The 19,863-nt window shown below is 39.8% G+C and overlaps 1 protein-coding gene across 1 annotated transcript; it reads right to left on the bottom strand.

Annotated features, from left to right (window-relative positions):
• Positions 1–2: 2 nt before the first annotated feature.
• On the bottom strand, positions 3–19,227 carry RIMOC1 (RAB7A interacting MON1-CCZ1 complex subunit 1). The gene is made up of 6 exons (XM_062211732.1): positions 18,970–19,227; positions 15,910–16,016; positions 12,926–13,072; positions 10,969–11,100; positions 9,993–10,107; positions 3–5,079 (listed from the first exon to the last, which is right to left on the bottom strand). Exons 1-6 carry the CDS (start codon positions 19,067–19,069, stop codon positions 4,793–4,795), a joined length of 888 nt encoding a protein of 295 aa, XP_062067716.1. The 5' UTR covers positions 19,070–19,227; the 3' UTR covers positions 3–4,792.
• Between the last annotated feature and the right edge of the window lie 636 nt (positions 19,228–19,863).

Genomic DNA, 19,863 nt, shown 5'->3' with positions numbered 1-19,863 from the left:
AATAAGAGAAACATGGTTTTATTATTTTTTTTAATGTGTAGGTTCTAAAACATTTTACTTGGAAATTTTCACAAGTAGGAAAAACAAAAACAATAAAGAACACCAACAAGAATACATATTACATACTTCAATTGTGGCTATATTAAATGTATGTTAATACTTCCATAACATGGTCTCATCCCATATTGTATTTAAAATGAATATACAGGGAAATGGGAGAAAAGTATAGAATCCTGGATTCTGTGGCAGTTGGGGCACCCTTATTGGAGCCAGCAAAGGGGCCCCAAAACATGGAGAAAGACAAGCAATCTAAACCTATCATGTCATCTAGCTGTGGGGTTTTTCAATTGCCATTAAAATGAAACTGGGATAGCCTGCAGACAGACAGAGCTCACTGTGTGTACTGTGAATGCACACCAGAGAACTCACAATGGCGCTGTGAAACCAGGAATGTAATTTCATTGTGGGGTTTTGGCTCTGATTCTCACCTCACTCTACCGTACACAAAGGGATAACGAAAAGTCCTCAGTCATGATTTTTCACCTTCATCAGGATCAAACAGCAGTCAGAATCCCTATCAGTGCAGCAAAGCAGGCAGAGCTCTAACTGAGTTTCAAAGCCTAGGTAGTTTCAGAAAATCCAGTTTGGGAAAGAACAATACAAATTTAAGGATCGTGAAAAGTCCTTTAACAGAGTTTAAGTTTTAGTAACCCTCAGAGAATTCAAACTGAAGAGAGAGAGACCAAGTATAAGAAACACAGCATGGCCTTCTGGTTATCAGTCACCTATTAGCAAAGCACACACTGGAGAGAATTCCTTTAAAATGTAACCAAAATGATGTGGGCTTTAGTGACTTATTCCTTAATTCAGTATTTGAACCTCCATAACAGAGAAAAACCACAAATGTAGTGAAAATGCAAGGCATTTGACCTAGGGAGTGGAATTTGAAGACACAAATGCTAATGCAGCCAACAACCTCTCTAAATAAAACAGCACCAGTCCTGCACCACTGGGGCCCCTTAGCCTGTTTTATTCTTCTTCATGGCACTCATCACTTGACATGTAATACATGGATTTCTCAAAATAGTCAAATGTCCTCCACTAAAATGCAAGCTCTGAAGGAGAAAAGTGTTTTACAAAGCTACCAGTATTTCCTCAGGGCCTAGGACAAAATCTGGCACCTGGCAGGCACACAATTTTTGAAGAACTGTTAATACTTTCTTTAGGCTGAATATTTGGTATCTTGAGATTACTCATTCTAAATCAAATAATTTACTTAGTGGGCTTTATCTCACACAAAGATGTATTGTTCATTGTCTTACAATGCACCAGAGTAAAAAGCATTATATTACTAACTGTTATGGTCTATAAATGTTGTCAGTTGTTTGAGGGATGGAAAGTTATACAAAAAGCACCCAGTAGAACCCTCAAAACTGCACCAACTCACTGAACCAGTGGATTGTAACTGAAATCCAAACGTCCACAAGGATCATAAAGGCAAAAACCAAGTTACTAGTTTTTGCAAAGTAGTTCTTGCTTTCTCAGATTCGGAATCTAAGTAATCTAGGGCTCCTCTGAGGGTTGTTTGATCTCTTTTCGCCCTGTCAGCCACTGAGGGCTATATAGATCCGTGGTTGCCTTGTCAGGTATGGCAGTATGGAATCCAAAAGCAGCAACATTTTTGTGCAGTTTGGCACTTTGAATCATTCATTCCTCTTTAATTAAAACACACACACACGCACACACACACAGTACTAAGTGCCCACTATGCATAAAGTATTGTATATAAAGGTAAATTTTTAAAATACGGAGTTCACCAACTGTAAGGAAAGTAATTACAAAGCAATGTGATCAGTCTAATAACTTGGGAGAGGAAGACTGAGGGAACAGATTGCGGAGCATCTAAGATTGAAAGAGCCTACAGACACAATTTCACTGAAGCTGAGTCCTAAAAAGAGCAAGTACTCACTTGGCAGCAAAGAAAGGTGCAGAAATAATGACATCTGCAAGGGTATTTATTGAATTTGAAAAAACACAGGCACATTTGAGGAAGGAACTTGGAGTACTTAATTGACAGTTTGTGATTCTAAAGACCATGTTTAAAAGGATCTAAAGGGGTAAAAGAGTTTAGCCTAACGGTTAAGAGATCAATTAAGTACTCCTAGAGTGGAATACTGGGGTTCAAGTCCCAGTTCTGGCCCCTGACTCCAGCTTTCTGCTACGGCAGATCCTGGGGTGCAGTGGTAAATAACTAAATTACTGTTAACCCATGAGGGACCTGGATTGAGTTTCGAGATCCTGAATTTGGCCCTGGCCAAGTCCCAGACATTGCAGGCATCTGGGGAGTTAACCAATGGATGGAAATTCTATTCTATCTCTTTGCCTCTTGAATAATAAATTTAAAAAATTTTTTCAATGATATCTTCATATTTAGAAAGCAAAGATATTTTCATAATAAAACCTGTTAAAATGCTAATTGAAATACAAATCTTCTTGGCTGTATAAGGATAAACAAGGGCAGGAATGGGGAGAGATTCCCCTTGCTCCAAAGGCTCTATAAGAATTTGTATGTTTATCAAAAAGGAGCCTGGTGTTCAATGTCTGCGTAACACTGAACTAGAAGATGATCACACAGGATGATGATAAAGATGAGGCTATGTTGCCTGCTCTGTAGAAGACCCAAAAAGTAGAAAACATAGTTTCAAATTACTATGAGACATCTAACGGAAGCTACTGAATAGGCAGTTAGAAATTTAGAGATCAAGACAGAAGCTGGGATTCAAGTTACAGTTGTGGGGGTCAACCTGATACTCTTGGGTAGTAGAAAGACCCAAGTCTGGGGCTGGCACTGTGGCATAGTAGGTTAAACCTCTGCCTCTGGAGCTGGCATGCTACATGGCTGCCTGTTCAAATCTCGGCTGCTCTGCTTCCAATCCAGCTCACTGCTAATGACCTGGGAAAGCAGTGGAAGATGGTCCAAGTGCCTGGGCCCCTGCACCCACATGGGAGACCCGGAAGAGGCTCCTGGCTTCTGGCTCCTGGCTTTGGATGGGCCCAATTGGAGCCATTGTGGCCATTTGGGGAGTGAACCAGTAGAGGGAAGACCTCTCTCTCCCTCTCTGTCTGTAACTTTGCCTCTCAAATAAACAAATCTTTAAAACAGAAAAAAAAGAGAAAGACCCAAGTCTATGAATGGCATCACATGTGAAGAGTACTTAAAGTTAAAAAAAGGAAAGGGGAAGGGTGGAGGACAGAAGCCTAGTGCAGATCAATATATAAAAGGTGGGAAACACTGAGAAGCCACGAGGGAAATGAGATAGCCGAGAAGAAACCAAATGCATAGAGTGGCCTTCTATAGGAAGAGGCAACCTCCTTTCTTCTAAAACTGGTACATGTGTGTTGGTCCATCTAAGAAACTCCATTTTCAGCATGGCAGGACAGGCCATGTACTGGGGAGGGGAACAGAGCCTGAGGAAAGAGAGTTTGCCTGGGTCACAGTGGTTAAGGGGGGACAAGGTGGCCTGAGAACACCCAGAAGGCTTATACGAGGGCTCCTCTGAAGCTGAAGCAAGATCCTTGTGATGAGTCCACCTTGAAGGACAGCATGCCCTTCCTGCAGAACTCAGGCCAAGGAAGACAGATAATAACAGTTTACAGGATGACTACGCTGAAGGATGACGGGAAGACACAACAACGTGTGACAGTGGTTCAAACAGAGCTCCATAAACCTGGAAGGGGATCATGGCTTAGGAAGAAGAGGAGCAGTCAAGAAAAAAGGTTATGAAGAAGCCAAAACCTACACAATTGAAATCAAGAAACTAACTATAATAAGAAAGCAAAGATGCTAGAAAGAATTGTCATGTTACAAAAAATTCATTTCAGAAAGAGAAACTCAGGATGCTGATGTTCAAGGTGGCCACGGGAGTATGTCACTGGAATGTGATAAAGTCACTATGGCAGAAGACCAGAATATCAGAAAGTATGAGACAAATCATTACAACTGGAACTGAGGTAGAAAGACCATAGGATAACAAGTTAGGCTCTCTGGCCTTTAGCACTCAAACCTACTTTAAAGACAGAAAACAGTAAAACTGCAATACAGTAGAAAAAGATGTATCCTAAAAGCAAATGAACTAACAGTAGACTAAGTTGGTTTTCATCTTCATTTCTCACTTGAGAAGCCATGTACTTATTTTAGGTAGAATAATCATTTTTAAATTTTTACAAAACATCTAAGAAGTAAAACTTTTAAATTCAATTAGTAATACATGACAAAAATTGTTATTTCCTTTGTGGAGTCTTTCATTATCTAGCTTACTGTAAATGGAATCAAAGATTAATCACCATCTTTCATTTTGCCACATTTATACCCACAGTATGAATTCAAAGCACAGAAGTGACTTGATTTTGATCTTTGAAGCAAAATTCGTATAGGGAGACTGAAAGATAACAAAGATGGTTAAAATGGTAAATTTTATGTTACATATATTTTATCACAATAAAAAAATAATCTAATAGAAAAAAAAATCTTTGTAGAGCTGAATTGGAGACAGGATATCTGTAGTTCAAGCTGAGTTAATATACACGCCATTTTAGAAATCAAAGTATCATTCCTTCGCAGGTTTAAGAATATATAATAAAAGATGGTTATGGCATTGAAAGAGGGTAACCATGCTGGATATGTATGTAGTGTATGGTTCTCAATTCACTGTCAAGATGTCGTCTTTTTGGGATCCTTCTTTTGCATTTCATGGATCTTTTTGTTGTCCTGTTTGGAAAGAACTAGACAAACTTACTGGTTACAGGGATGCTGAAAGAAGTTTAAAATTTGTTTTGCATTGGTTGTATTCCATTCTTGTTCTTTCAGGGGTCCTTCGCACACAGATACATACTTTATCAAAATTTTTTCTCCTACTTCTCGGAAATCCAAGGGTTCTTTGTACGTAGTGCAGCTTGCTCCAGAAACATCAGTATCCACTTCATGATTTTCTGGCTGTTGCTCTGAACAAAGCTTCAATCCCCAGTAACACATTTCTCCACTATACATCATAGCCAGCAAATGAATGTCACTAAATATTCCTGGGGAAGTTATTTAGATTGGGAGAATAGAATTAAAAATTAAAAAAAAAAAGTTACCAAAACTCTAAGAAATTTCTTCTCATTAAGCATTTTTCCTCCACAATAACTTAGAAAAGCCAAGTATGATTAATTCAATCCTCATTTAATTAGCATATTTACCCCTATTTTACCCATTAAAAAGGCCAAAGATAAATATAGAACATGATTTTTTTTAAAATGTTACCATTAGGTAGCAGTTCGTAACCTGTTTACAGCCGTTTTTAGTAACGGATTATCTAATTTAATCACTGGAACCCCACCCAGAACACATATCTCAAATTCTACAATCTTGGAGTATTCATGAACTCCCTGAACCTTACCCATGGATACAATTTTTATTTTGTGGTATGTCCTGGGATCACTCATACAACTACAGTCAAGCTACACTTTGTTTATTTCTCTAAGAGTCCATAGACACTATCATGTATAATCACACCCGTGAGAGACCATACAACTCCATTCCCAGGAAAAAGGAAAACACTGCAAAATTTTCATCAAAAGTTGAACATGTCGTTCTTTTTAGTTTATTTATTTTTATTTATTTGAAATGTAGAGTGAAAGAGAGAAGTCTTCCATCCTCTGGTTCACTCCCTAAATGCTCACAAAGCGAGGGCTAGACCAGGCCAAAGGCTGGAACCAAAAGCTCACTCCAGGTCTCCCAAGTGGGTGGAGGGTACCCACATACTTGAGCCAACATGTGTTACTTCCCAGAGTGTGCACTATCAGGAAGCTGGATGAGAAGTGGGGGTGGGACTTGATCCCAGACATTCTGATACAGGAGAGGCAGGTAACTCAAGTAGCAGCTCAACTCACTGTGCCACAAGGCATAACCTCAATGCATCCTTCTACTGGTAGTTTTTCCAGTAAGCAAATATATAATTAAATATTTATGGATTTAAGGTACACAAAGTATATTAATTTGGTAGAGAACAAACACAGCTAGTATCAAAACAATTGGTATAAATTACTGGCTTTGTGACTGGGGACAAGTCACCAAGCTCTTTGAATCTTAGTTTGTAAATCTGAAAATGATGCTTCTACAGGTCCTACTTAATTTATAGTTTTCTTAATATCTGAAATAAAACTGTATGATTTCAGAAATCATAAAGGGTTTTTAAAATATGTAATATTTAACTTCTTAAAGCCATTGAAGTATAAATAAATGGAAGCACATGAACTTGGGCCCCTGCCACCCATATGGGAGACCCAGATGGAATTCCAGGCTCTGGGCCTTGGCCTGGCTTAGCCCCAGCTTTCATGGGCATTTGGCAGATGGAAGATCTCTCTCTCTCTCTCTCTCTCTCTCACTCTGTCTTTCTGCTTTTAGAATAAATACAGGGGGCCAGCGCCGTGGCTCACTTGGTTAATTCTCCGCCTGTGGCGCCGGCATCCTATATGGGCGCCAGGTTCTAGTCCTGGTTGCTCCTCTTCCAGTCCAGCTCTCTGTTGTGGCCCTGGAAGGCAGTGGAGGATGGCCCAAGTGCTTGGGCCACTGCACCCACATGGGTGGCCAGGAGGAAGCACCTGACTCCTGGCTTCGGATCAGCGTAGCTCCAGCCGTAGCGGCCATTTTGGGGGGTGAACCAACAGAAGGAAGATCTTTCTCTCTGTCTCTCTCTCTCACTGTCTAACTCTACCTGTCAAATAAATTTAAAATAAATATATATATAAATGATTATGTATTTGTGGGATTAGAAAATTACTTCAAGTAAATGAGCATCATAATCTCAGCTGTGCACATAATATGGTTCAAGAGAAATGACTATGATGATGATACTAGAGAAAAAATTCAACTTTAAAAACTTGTAGTTTCTATTGTTTTCAATCTATTCTAAGTTTCTAAAGTCTCAGAATTTGTCACTGCAGCTAATCATGTTCACCTCAAATTCAAATAAACAGTAGCAAAAGAAGCAATAGGCTAGGCAAAATGGTTGACTCATTAAAACATTAAATTATTTTTAAAAATCTTACATTCATGACACTTGCACTCATGAAAATATGGCAGGCTATATTATATCATGTTTTGCATGTATTAACAACTTTTACTGAATAAGTACAATGTATTATAATGTACACAGTCAATTTTCTTTTACTTTATTCCTTTGTAGTTAAAAAATCATAAACCTCAAAGAAAAAGCTAGCTAACAGCATTAGGTATTATCAAGAAATATTTTCTATTAGATGTAGCATGTCATTGAATGTCTATCCTTTTTATTCTGTGATTCTACACTCTGTCTAGTTAGTTCTACACAGACCAGTGGAGGGGAACAAGGAGAGACGTAAAAATGGAGGGAAAGTTGGACGGACAAGCAGAGTAGAATGCTGAGAGCAGTAAAAGGAAGAGCGCTTGTTAAGAGGAATCTGACATTCAATTTATTCCCCAGTGTTTAGGTTAGCTTCATTATTTATCCTAGCAAGGAGTGACTGCTAAGTGGAAGAACCTTATCCTGCATCTGAATTTCCTGAAGACTCACTGCAATGCTAATCGTTGGGCCCCCACCTGAGTTTCGGATTCAGGTAGGGGGCTGCATTTATGAATCTGCACTATTTTTTTTTTTTTTAAGCAAACTCCTAGGACCCAGCAGCTCTGGCTGTTGGCCCATGGACTACACTTTCAAAATAACAGCATCAAAATATCAAAGAGATGAACAATGTAAAACTCAGACACCTCCTAACTCTATTCCCATAAGAACTCTACTACTCTATACTGATAGGCTCTTTGTTTATAGGAATTTTCCTTGGAATTTTTTTTTCCTGTTAATACTCAGGGACTTTTTCAGTGAAACCTTTATTTTGCCCTATGCATGTCCTTGGTAAATGCACATGCCAGGTAGGAAGGGCCTGTGTGACATGGGGAGGTGAGGATAGGAAAGAAGAAGGAGAACACACCGTAACGTAAGAGTGAGGCCTGCACGATGACATTCGCAGAAAAAAAAGTGGCCAAACTGGCATCTTGTGGGGGCACTGATGTCCAAATATACTTGCATCACAACAATTTAGGAAGCTTATTCAAAATAAATTCCTGGGCTTCAAAATATTACCAAATCAGAAGCACAGGATACACAGAAATCTGTTTTACTGTGCTATGCAGGCAATTAGTGATACCAGCTCAGAGCTGTCCTTTAGATGTGAAATGCAGGTTCTGGGTTAAGCAACGCATCAAAGCGCTACAGAGGAGGGAGAGACCTCAATGGTATAAAAAATGGGGTGGGGCATAAAACAAGGGTGTGAAAGCTGGATGGTATTTTTATTTACTCCATTTGATCTTGGGTTTATCCTGATAAGACCATTATTATAAGTCTTTTATCTGATAAGGCCATGTCCAAAACTTCAGAGAGGAGGCAAAGTTATTTATTGCATTTAATGATTCATACTTTTTACTGAAAATGTAATGACAATCTAAAAATATAAAACAATTATCTTACCTTGGCAAAAAGGAATCATAGTGAACATTATTTTAGAGTTTCAGGTAAAATTAGGTAAACTATCACAAAGATCTAGCCACAAAACTATTTGGTGCCTCATATAGATCTTTTCTCCCTAAATGGTAGGAATTATTCAGAATATTAGGAAGCCCTCTCCTCATATATTTTATTATATATATTATATCTATATTATATTTCTGATTGGCTAACAAAGAATAATTAGAGCCTCTCTGAGAAGGTCTGAGGAGGAGTTCACACTCTGAAACATTTCCCAGCTTCTAATCCAGTCATCTTCAGAGAAAGGAATTTGATGATCAACCTTATTTTAGAAGAGAATAAGAAGTAAACGTCGTAAGAGGACTGCGATCTGTGGCAAAACCACTCCATAGTCTATATTGTCCTCTTCTTCCCTGGAAAATGCTTTCAGACCCTCGCCTGAGGCTTTTGAATGCTCTGTTGAGAAACAACTGAAACAAGGGACTAGAGAACTCCAAGTATGACTAAGAGAAGGCACAGTATCACCAGCCTTCTGACGAAAACAGTTCTGCACCATGACAGTACCTTACTTTCTAACTAGAAATGAGAAAATGATGGAAATAGGGGACTTGTGCCACTTTCTTTGGTTTTTAATAGCCTTTAATGCCTATCTTCATCATTTTCTTCAGTTTCCTAGGTTAAGAATTCTACTTAATCACTCCAGGTGGGTGAGCTGAAGAGATTACAAAAAGATCATTTTCAAAGTCTCTAATTAGTTTCTTAGTTATCTGGTCTGGAATAATAAATGTATACTTTTCCATAAATAGATCAAAGTACTCCATATTTTCAAAAGCATCATGCCCACTGAGAGAACTCTTCAATAAGCTGTTGCAGGACGTTTGTCTAAATTAACAGAAGGTGACAATTTTTGGTCACCACCAGCCAGTCCTATGTGCATGTTGCACAATGCTGGAAAGTAACATTTCTACTATATTCCATACACTATATTCCCTCTGAAACTGAAGGGCTCTTGTTCTAAAGGCGATGGAGAAAAAAGATGAGAACATGACAAGCCCAAGGTGCCACTGCATCAGCTCATGATCTTTTTCATGTGAAAGAGAGCTAAATATCTACCTTGTTTAAAAGTTACTTCCAGTGTCACAAGTAGCCAAACCTGTTCTGCTACACTACTGGTCAGGGCTTTGTGGAGATGCAAAATAAGTATAAATAACATAACGCCCAACTCTTCCAAAATTAAAAAATTAAAATTAAAAAAGTTTCGAAAAACTAAGAAGAGATAGAAATAGTATTCCATTTTACACAGATTTTAATCTTTAAATTTCTTATATGCCTTCTTACTATTTTTCTCTATAATCTAGCTCAAAATTTATTTAAATCAGAGTAAAATCCAACAAGTTTCCTAAAATCATCAAGAGCTTTAACTCAGAAAATTTTCAAAAGAGAGGACATTACCTGCACTTAGTAACTTGGCTGTATCTAGGTCTTGGAAAGCAACTCCTTCATTTAACTGGACAGGACACCTATAATTTAGCATCTGTAGCAAATAACTGATTCCATCAACAAGGTACTAAATAAAAACCAAAGAAGTCAAAGAATTATTTACAGAGCTATATAAACTTCCATTATTGTTCTTCCACATTCTTTACGCAACAGGAATGAGCTAATATGTGGAAATATCTTATGACTATTACATTTCAAAGGTGTAAGGACCCACTACCATTATATATTTTTCTAATATAAATATATCCCTCCAAATGCTCCAATTAAGAAGACTATGCAAAAAAAAAAAAAAAAAAGTCAACCAAGAACAGACATTTCAGAAATATGCTTGTCAAATATGTTATCAGAGAAAAAGGGTCAGAATAATGAAGATACAGTCAACAATTTAAAAAGTTAAAATGCAATTATAATTTAGAAATACTAGGACCAAACTTTTACATCTGAGATTCTAACCTCCTATGTCCACGCCCACCTAAACCATAAGCCCATTTCAACTAATACCGATGTCTTCAGATGTAGTGATTTGGTCGGAACAGTCAGCAAGGATCAGAGGGCCACGATTTTCTAGGAGCAGGGTCATGAGGGTTCTTTATAAATAAAATGCTGACAGAGAGAGATTTCTACAAAGTGTTCTCTTCAGGTCAAAACAATATGCTTACAAATTAACATAGTTTATCTTACATGTCAGAAAATAAAAACCCAGAATTTTAAAAAAAGCATGTAGAATGTTCTAGTTTACAAAGTGCTCTCAAATGCTATCTTTTTTTCATTTTCACATTAATCCCAACTTGTTTCAGATGACACAGCTAATGTATAGTGCAAAATCAGACCCTTTAGTTCCACTACTCTTAACTACTGTAACAAAGGCAGCCTTTTGAAATCTATAATAAAGTCAACAATTAAAAATGTATAAGGAATGTTTGCTTACCTTTTTAAGCAAAGCAGATTTTCTAGAGAGCCATTCTCTTCTTTTGGTCAGAGAATGACAATACATATACAGTAGAGCTCCCCGTCTCCAAGAGAGACATTCCAGTAGCTCATCCCCAAGCAAATCGCTGTGCTGAAACACAGAAAGGACAGCTAAAAAGAGAAACTTGAACTCTGCAAAAGCACAAGTTAAATCTCAAAACTCCAGCAATTAAAAACACTTTCATTTCACGAGACCTGTCCTTTGTCTTGTTACTTACACAGGAATACCTTACATTGAATCAATTAGAAATATGAAAAGCTAGCATTGAGGTGCATCAGTTTAAGCTGCAATTTGTGACATGAGCATTCCATAGAAAGTGCCAGTTTGAGTCCCAGTTACTCTACTTCAGATCCAGCTTCCTCTTAATGTGCCAGGGAAGTCAGTGGATGATAGCCCAAGTACTTCCGCCCTGCTAGCCACATGAGAGACCTAGGTAAAATTCCAGGTTCCTGGCTTTATGCTGGCCTAGCCCTGGCCATTGTGGCTATTTGGGGAGTGAACCAGCAGATGAAAGCTGCCTTGCTGTCACTCTCTCTCCTTCCCTCCTTCTCTCCCTCCCTCCTCCTCTCCTTCTCTCTCTCCCTTTCTCTCTGTAACTACTTGTCTTTTTTTTTTTTTTTAAACAACTACTTTTCAAATAAATAAACCTTTGAAAATACAAATGAAGAAAATATTTTAGGAGCAAATTCTCCTAATATATTTGAAATAAAAGTAGTCCATAATTTGATTAATATATTTCAGAGATATGTTACTTGAAGTAAGATCATATTTATTTATACTACCACTAGATAAAATGAAAAGCTACACACACAAAAAATTTTAATGTCAAAACTTTTATGGTGGTTTGTCACTTAAATCTGGATGGTTTGTTTCTGTAAGCCTGTCTTGAAACATACAGCAAAGAAACTCTCTAGGTAAAGAATCAGCAGGCATATACAGATGAGAAATTATTTGCTCAAAAGAGGAACAAGGCTAGAGATTTAGATCTTGGAATCATCTAAATAGAGATGACAATAAAAAGCATGCGAACAGGTTGTCAAGCAAAGATAGAAGAGAGACTATCAGGGGGATGAAGAAGCCATCCTTGGGGAGTGCCTATGTTTCTAAATGGAAGAGAAGGGAAGTGCTAGACACAGCAGAAGGCTTCTCAGAGAGGAAAGAGGAGAAAAGGAACATGCAGGGTCTCAAGGGGACGGGTGATCAATGCTACAAAAGGCAGCAAATGTTCAGGGGATAAGAACTGTAAAAAGGACAATACATTACTAGTGACCTTCAAGAAAATACAGCACCTGCAAAAAGTAAAGGGAGCAGAAATAAGGAATATCTAGGTTTAGAAAATGATGAGGTACTGCAATTACGATTCCATTATGAAAATATCCTAAAGTTATTTAGTAAAATTAGACATTTTAGTTGTGGTATTTGTCTGAAAAGTTAAGCTCATATATCTTCTTCCTTCCATTGTAATTTTAAAAGAATAAAAAATGCAATCAAGAGGGAAAATATACAAACTCTCAAGAGCAGAGTAGTGGGCTGACACAGTGGCATAGTAGGCTAAGCCTCCGCCTGTGGCACCAGCATCCCATATGGGCACCAGTTAAAGTCCTGGCTGCTCCACTTCCAATCCAGCTCCCTACTTATGGCTTGGGAAAGCAGTGAAGGAAGGCCCATATGCTTGGGACCTGCACCCACATGGGAGATCCAGAAGTTCCTGGCTCCTAGCTTCAAATCGGCTCAGCTCTGACTGTGGCAGCCATTTGGGGAGTGAACCAGCAGACAGAGGACCTCTCTCTCTGCTTCTCCCTCTCTCTGTCTGTAATTCTGCCTCTAAAATGAGTAAATAAAATCTTTGACAAAAAAAGCAGAACAGCAAAAACTAAGAGCACTCCACCATAATTTATAGAAATACAAAACTTACTTTTGGGTGCATACTATTTTCTTTAACCAAAATTTCTGGTTCTGAAAGAAAACTGATCAGTTCTTTTACTTTCTGCGAAGAAGAGTCTTCTGGAAAATCTTCATCTACTAGCTTGTTCTCCTCAAAATAGGTCATATCCAAAATAGCCTAACAAAGGGAAAAAAGTACAAATGATTTAAGCTTGAAAGAATAGCTCTTCTATGTCTTTAGCAGACATTTAAATCTCCAAACACAGTATTTAAATCTAAGAAGTAGGTAAAATGTCTCTAACATAATTTGAGAAAAAATTTCATAGGTATTTTACTATTACATAGGTATTTTATACTGAATTAAATTACATGGGCAACTAAATAATTACATAAGTATTTTACATTGAGTTAAAGATAACCTCATTTTCCTCAAAATCATAAAATAGGATTGCATTGAATTAACATAAGTTAATCATATATAATATGATTATTTTTAAAATGTTAATTATTGTATTCCTTGCAACACTCATGTGCATAAACCCTGAAGTTTTCTGAGTACTTGATATATTAATTTAAGGTCCCCACCTCTAATTTTGTACCTTGAATCTTCAAAGGACTTAATCTGTTTTCTCAAATGCAGAGCCATCAACATTATGCAATTCAAACACTAGGTCTCCAGCACTCCTTAATATAGAAGACATTCTATTCAAGCACCTTAAAACATTTTAATTCCTTTTTTTTTTTTTTTATTTATTGGATCAAGACTAAAGAAAGTGGGTTCTGGTGTCAGTTCTATCCCTAATCACCTAACCAAATACAAATTAATTTTATCTTTGTTGAGTTTCAATTTTCTGTACTCTTGAAATGACACATGGGATGTAATGCCTTCCAAAGTTCCTTGCTTTCATAGTAAAATGATGCATGAAAAGCCCTTATATTCTTACTTAGCACATATTTAGTGATACTTAAGTAGTAAGTTTTATTGTGTGCAAGGCCAAGCTAGGAATGGGAGATCATTATCCTATAGAAGATGATCTGTTGATTCAGAAATGAAGTGGGGTTCAAGAAGGCCTAAGAAATCTAAGTCTGGGTGCTGGTACTGTGGCACAGCAGGTTAAAGCCCTGGCCTGAAGTGCCGGCATCCCATATGGGCGCCAGTTCTAGTCCCAGCTGCTCCTCTTCCAATCCAGCTCTCTGCTATGGCCTGGGAAAGCAGTAGAAGATGGCCCAAGTCCTTGGGCCTTTGCACCCATGTGGGAGAGCCAGAAGAAGCTCCTGGCTCCTGGCTTCAGATCGGCTCAGCTCTGGTCGTTGCAGCCATCTGGGGAGTGAACCAGCGGATGGAGGACCTCTCTGTCTCTACCTCTCTCTATGGCTCTGTCTTTCAAATAAATAAAATAAATCTTAAAAAAAAAATTTAAGTCTGAATCTCTAGGTCTTTTGACTTATTTCTGGAAATAAGTGAAAATGTTTAGAACACTTCCAATGTGTAAGACATGACATGACATACATCCTATGCAAGCAAGAGAAGAGCCCTCTGAAGGAAGTCATGCCAGGAAATGAACTTGTAACAGTTCTCTGGAGCTCCTGAGTAGCTATGACAGGCTCATGTAGCCCTGATATTTGAAAGCAGAAACCATCTTTATGTACCTCCTCAGAGAAAGTATGTTGCCAGGGATGTAAATGCTATAAATAGGTACTTTAGAAGCTTAACTAAGTTTACTCTACTTACTCCATCACCTCCTCTTTACTATCCTTTAGTAATCAAGAATAGGCATATGGAAAGCATTCTATGTACAAAACACTACACTAGTGTTAGTTAATGCAATGAATTATATTTCTTTCTCTTCTTAAAGCTTCATTATTATTTATTTGAAAGAACTACAGAGAGGGTGAGAGAGACATTTTCCACCGGCTTGGTTCACTCTCCAAATGGCCACAGTGGCAGGGGCTGGTCCAATCCAAAGCTGGGAGCCCAGATTTTCTTCTGGGTCTCCTACATGGGTGCAGGGGTCCAAGCACTTGGGCCATCTTCTGCTGCTATCCTAGGCACACAAGCAGGGAGCTGGATTGGAAGTAAAGCAACTGACACTTGAACCGCTGCCCACATGGGATGCTGGTTCCATAGGCAGTGACTTTACCCACTATACCACAGCACCAGTCCCCAAATTATATTTCTTAATGTCAGCTTACCTCAGCAGTGTTTGAAAAAACAAGTGCTGTCCAAACAGAGGCATCAATTTGAAATGAAAGTAAAAGGAAAAAGGAGGAACAGAAAAATCTTCCAGATGTGCCTGACATTACCAGGGGAATCACACTGAGAATCTTAAGGTGAATTTTAGAGAAAAAAAAAAAAAAAAAATCAACCAGGGCCCTAATGAGTTCCCTTCTCTCCCTGAAACTATCAAGAACTTGGACAATGCATGCATCACTATTTTGCCTAATTAAAAAGGGAATTTTGTTATGCTTTCCCTGACTTTTTCTTACCAATACATCTAATAATTTTTTTTTAAGATTTATTTATTTATTTGAAAGGCAGAGTTAGAGAAAGAGAGAGAGAGAGAGAGAGAGAGATCTTCCATCCACTTGTTCACTCCCCAAATGGCTGCAGTGGCCAGAGCTGTACCAGTCCGAAGCCAGAAGCTAGAAGCTTCTTCTGGGCCTCCCACATGCATGGCAGGGACTCAGAGAGTTGAGCCATCTTCCACTGCTTTCCCAGGCCATTGGCAGAGAGCTGGATCAGAAGCGGAGCAGCCAGGACTCAAACTCAGCACCCATTTGGAATGCTGACACTGCAGGCCGTGGCTTAACCCACTGTGCCACAGAACCAGACCCAAATCTTACTTCTTTTTATACTGCCTGAGAGTTTCAGTCTATATTCCTCACTCATACAATGTTTTCAACAAAAGTCTTTAAGAACAGAACAAACTGATTTAATTCCACCTAGACTTTGGATCACCTGAATGAGCTATTGTGTACCATCATAAGACTCTAGGGTTGCATTTGTTTAAATACCTGTGTGTAAAGTTCTAGAAGATTTGATGGATTTGAACATTCTTTCTCTTCGCCACATAGGAGCTTCAATTTTTCTAAAGCTGCAGAGGCCCGAATTAAAAAGTGATCTGTAAGGAATGAAAACATGATTATTTCGCATAGTTTCAGAGTGTTGTTTAAATAAAAGTAGTTATGTACCTGAAATAATAAAATGAAATTATATTCTGGCATACAGAAAAACTGCATAGTAGTAATATCTTATCTGAAATAAGTATATCATACTAATTAATCCTAATTAAGTAAATTTATTATGGAAATCTACTTTAGAAAGCAAAAAACTAAAATCTACATTCACTGCTGCCATTTCTCAAATGCAATCTATAGTCTCATAATGACTCTTTTAGATGCTGATGCATTCAAAATGTTCTCATAAATTTAAAACTGTTTACTAGAATAGTGCAAACACAATACATAAATGCATAGAACGGACTTTCACTGAAACCTTTTTAATTTCATACATACAATCATAAATATTTTCTAAAACAATGACTAAATCAAATGCCTTAAAAATGTCAGCACTCTGAGCAATTATATCTTTACCATAATTGCTTTTATAGCTGTTAAATTAAAATTCTATAATGCACCTCTAAAACTTAGTAATGGAACAAATTTCTAAATTTCTTAAAAGGTATTTATTATTACTGAAAGGTAGAGATGGAGATCTTGCACCCCCAATGCCCTTTGCCCACTGGCAACCAAAGGATGACCTTAATTTTTGCTAGGCAAACTCTAACCTGTACCTAGACCAGATGCTTATTGCTGTTAAGATCCATTATTCACCTAAATTGAAAGCTGCTTCTTTAGCTGTCTTCCCATCTCTCCTCAGCCCAGAAGTACACCCGCACAACCCAGAAAGATCCTACTGTGAACTGAAATTGTATGTACTTCCTTAGAGACGGTGTTGACATTTTCTTAACTTGCAGTATTATTTTTTTTTTATTTTATTTATTTACTTGACAGGTAGAATCACAGACAGTGAGATAGACAGAGAGAAAGGTCCTCCTTCCATTGGCTCACTCCCCAAATGGCAGCAACGGACGGAGCTGCACCGATCCGAAGCCAGGAGCCAGGAGCCAGGAGCCAGGAGCCTCCTCTCCTGGTCTCCCATGCGGGTGCAAGGGCCCAAGCACCTGGGCCATCTTCCACTGCCCTCCCGGGCCACAGCAGAGAGCTGGACTGGAAGAGGAGCAACCGGGACTAGAACCTGGCGCCCTCATGGGATGCCGGCGCTGCAGGTGGAGGATTAGCCCAGTGCGCCATGGCGCCAGCCCCAACTTGCAGTATTATTTTAAATGTAAAGATGTGCATTTATTCACTAAAACCACTGCCAAAGCAGTATGTCAGATGAACTCATAATTGTGAGGCAAAATCTAGCAAAGCTTAGATTTTGAAAATGCTCACAAAATTGCAGTATTTTTTACTATTTAGTCCAAGTCATGACCAGCAAGACAAAAGATGAAGGCATTCTTAAATAAATAAATAACACACTGCTCTCAATGTATACTTCCCTATAATAAATTATTGTGCTTATACAATAAGAACTAAATGAACAAAATTTGGCCAGAAATAGGTCACGCTTGAATGGAATAATGTCTACGTCTGATCTACTTTGAAAAAAAGACAGCAGGAACTGTCAACCCCTGTCACCTAGTGAAAATATACAGTGGTTTTATTAAAGAACAAAATTTAAATATATATAATTTTGTTGTTAGGGAAAAGAATGCCAAGGTCAATTCAAATACATGTAACCTTGTTTTAAACTTCATAAAGTAAGAAAATCTTGCTAGCAATACTTTAATAAGGTTGACGTGATTTCACTACTGATTAACAGTTCATAACGTGGACCACTATCATTGTAACTTTGGTAAATTTTCATAAGTACAAAGTCTCCAGAAAAAGAATATACAGCACTTATTCTTGTCCTCAATCTAGACTGAATTAAAGCATTTTCCAAAGGGAAATGGAATGGCTGTTGGGATCAGTGCTAGTTTTTTCTCTCTTTTTGGAATAGTTCAAATAGAGCTGGAATTCGAAGTAAATTTGATACACTACCAGCAACAGGTACTAAGGTCCACCAACTATTCATGTGACGCCTGGGATTTACTTGTCACAAACCAGACCAAGATGCTGGCTTCAGGGCCGTCTTCGGGCATTTTAAGAACTGCACTCTTGAGAACTGATAACCCGGCAGAGTCTTCACCGAAAAGCGGGCAGTTCATTGTTGTCCCGATTTGGAACTCACCAACTATTCAATCGCTTGGGAACATGTCCCACTACCGTTTTCCTAGGACAAGGAGACGGTGCACAACGATTTTAAAACTTAGCTAAAGTAAAGGCTCAGAACAAAAAAAAGATAGGATTTCCGTAAAGCCTATAGGCAGCTGAGAAGGAATGAAAATAGAACTGGACTTAAAACTGGAAGATCACGGTCATTCTCTAAGCCAGTTTTCCACAAGCAGCAGCTCAGACATTTATAAAACAAGCGAGCCCTACAAACAGCTGAGATGATGCAGGGAAAAGAATCGTCTCATTACACCACGCACAACGCCTCTGCAGAATACTGTTTACGCTTGAGTTCTGAACCCGAGTCTTAAAAACAGAAACAACTCGGCAACGAAAAGTGGAACTGCCCGCACGCCCACCTATCTACACCGGATGGATAACCACCATTATTATTTGAGTACTACCACTCAGTTTAATCATGTATTTAAACTTTCATGTGGACCCTCTCCCACTCGCTCCCGAGACGGTTAAATCCGATTGCACACAACTGGCTGAGACGTGCCCACGGCAAGATTTTTGTGGGTTATGATAAAAGATTTTTCGAAGCAAATGCTTGGGCTCTATGATTTGCGGGGTGGTGGGCAATCGGCAGCGAGGGTCACAAGCGAAAGATCTTGGATAGCTATGGCCTGGGACCCCCACGGTCCACAGGCCTCAGCCCCCAGCCCTCACGGCCTTCGAGCGCCAGCCCTGTACCGTCGTCCGCCAAGCCCGCCTCCCTCTCCTCGGCTCCCTCACCGTCTTCACCGGCGGCTTCACTTAGCTGCTGTATATGGGCCTGAGCCAGGTCCCCGAGCTCTTCCACTCGCCTCACCACAGAGGACCCTGCGGCCGCCATGGCCACAACGGGCGGGCGTGCCCCAACCACGTGACCGCGCCAGCGGCGATCACCTGATCCCCAGGCGCCAGCAGGGCTAGGGGGCGGAGCTCCTTTGATGGGTGGGTGGAGACATCAGCTCCGGAAAAAGGTAGACCCAGGCCTACCGAGGTCGTTCCGGGTTACTTTCTACCCCTTAGCCTCCAACCCTCTCCTCTTTCCCCCATAATTCTGTGCAGCAAGGAGACGCGAAGGGTGAGTGTGACGTCAGGACACACCTCCCTCCCGCCCCCTCATCTGAACGAATCAGGAGCCACCCATGTCCCGGGGCTGAGCCAATGGGAAGTCCCGCGAGAGGAGAGCGTGGCAGCCGCTAGCTGGCAAGAGGGGGAGGTCGCGAAAAAGGACTGTGGGCTTTGGCGTTGTAGTCAAGAGGCTGCCCAGAGTGAAGTGATTGTAGCGCCCTGGTCCGAAGTGGGAACGCCGCCGGCCCGCGTGGAGCGCCTCCTGGTCTCGGAGAGCTGGCCTGCAAAGCCCGGGGGACGCTCCCGGTCTGCGTGGCGGAATATCGCTGTTCCGAATCTGAATTGTGGCGCTCGGGTTCGTTTTTTCTCTGCCCTCCCTTGACGAGCTCATGCCGCAAGCAGTTTCACGATCTGGCATCCCATAGTACTAAATGTGGCCGCCACCGCACACCCCCGGACCGGAGAGGCGGCGCGGGGCATTGTGCGTGAGGTCCGTCTTCTCAGCCGGGGGTTTCGAAGCTCGCAGCCAGCAAGTCTAACTTCCACTGCCTGCTTCTCCCCCTCGCCCCA

Source organism: Lepus europaeus, chromosome 15 (assembly GCF_033115175.1).
Source record: "Lepus europaeus isolate LE1 chromosome 15, mLepTim1.pri, whole genome shotgun sequence".
Classification (NCBI taxonomy): Eukaryota; Metazoa; Chordata; class Mammalia; order Lagomorpha; family Leporidae; genus Lepus; species Lepus europaeus.
The sequence above is the reverse complement of the archived record's forward strand: the minus strand, read 5'-3'. Positions and strand labels throughout refer to the sequence as shown.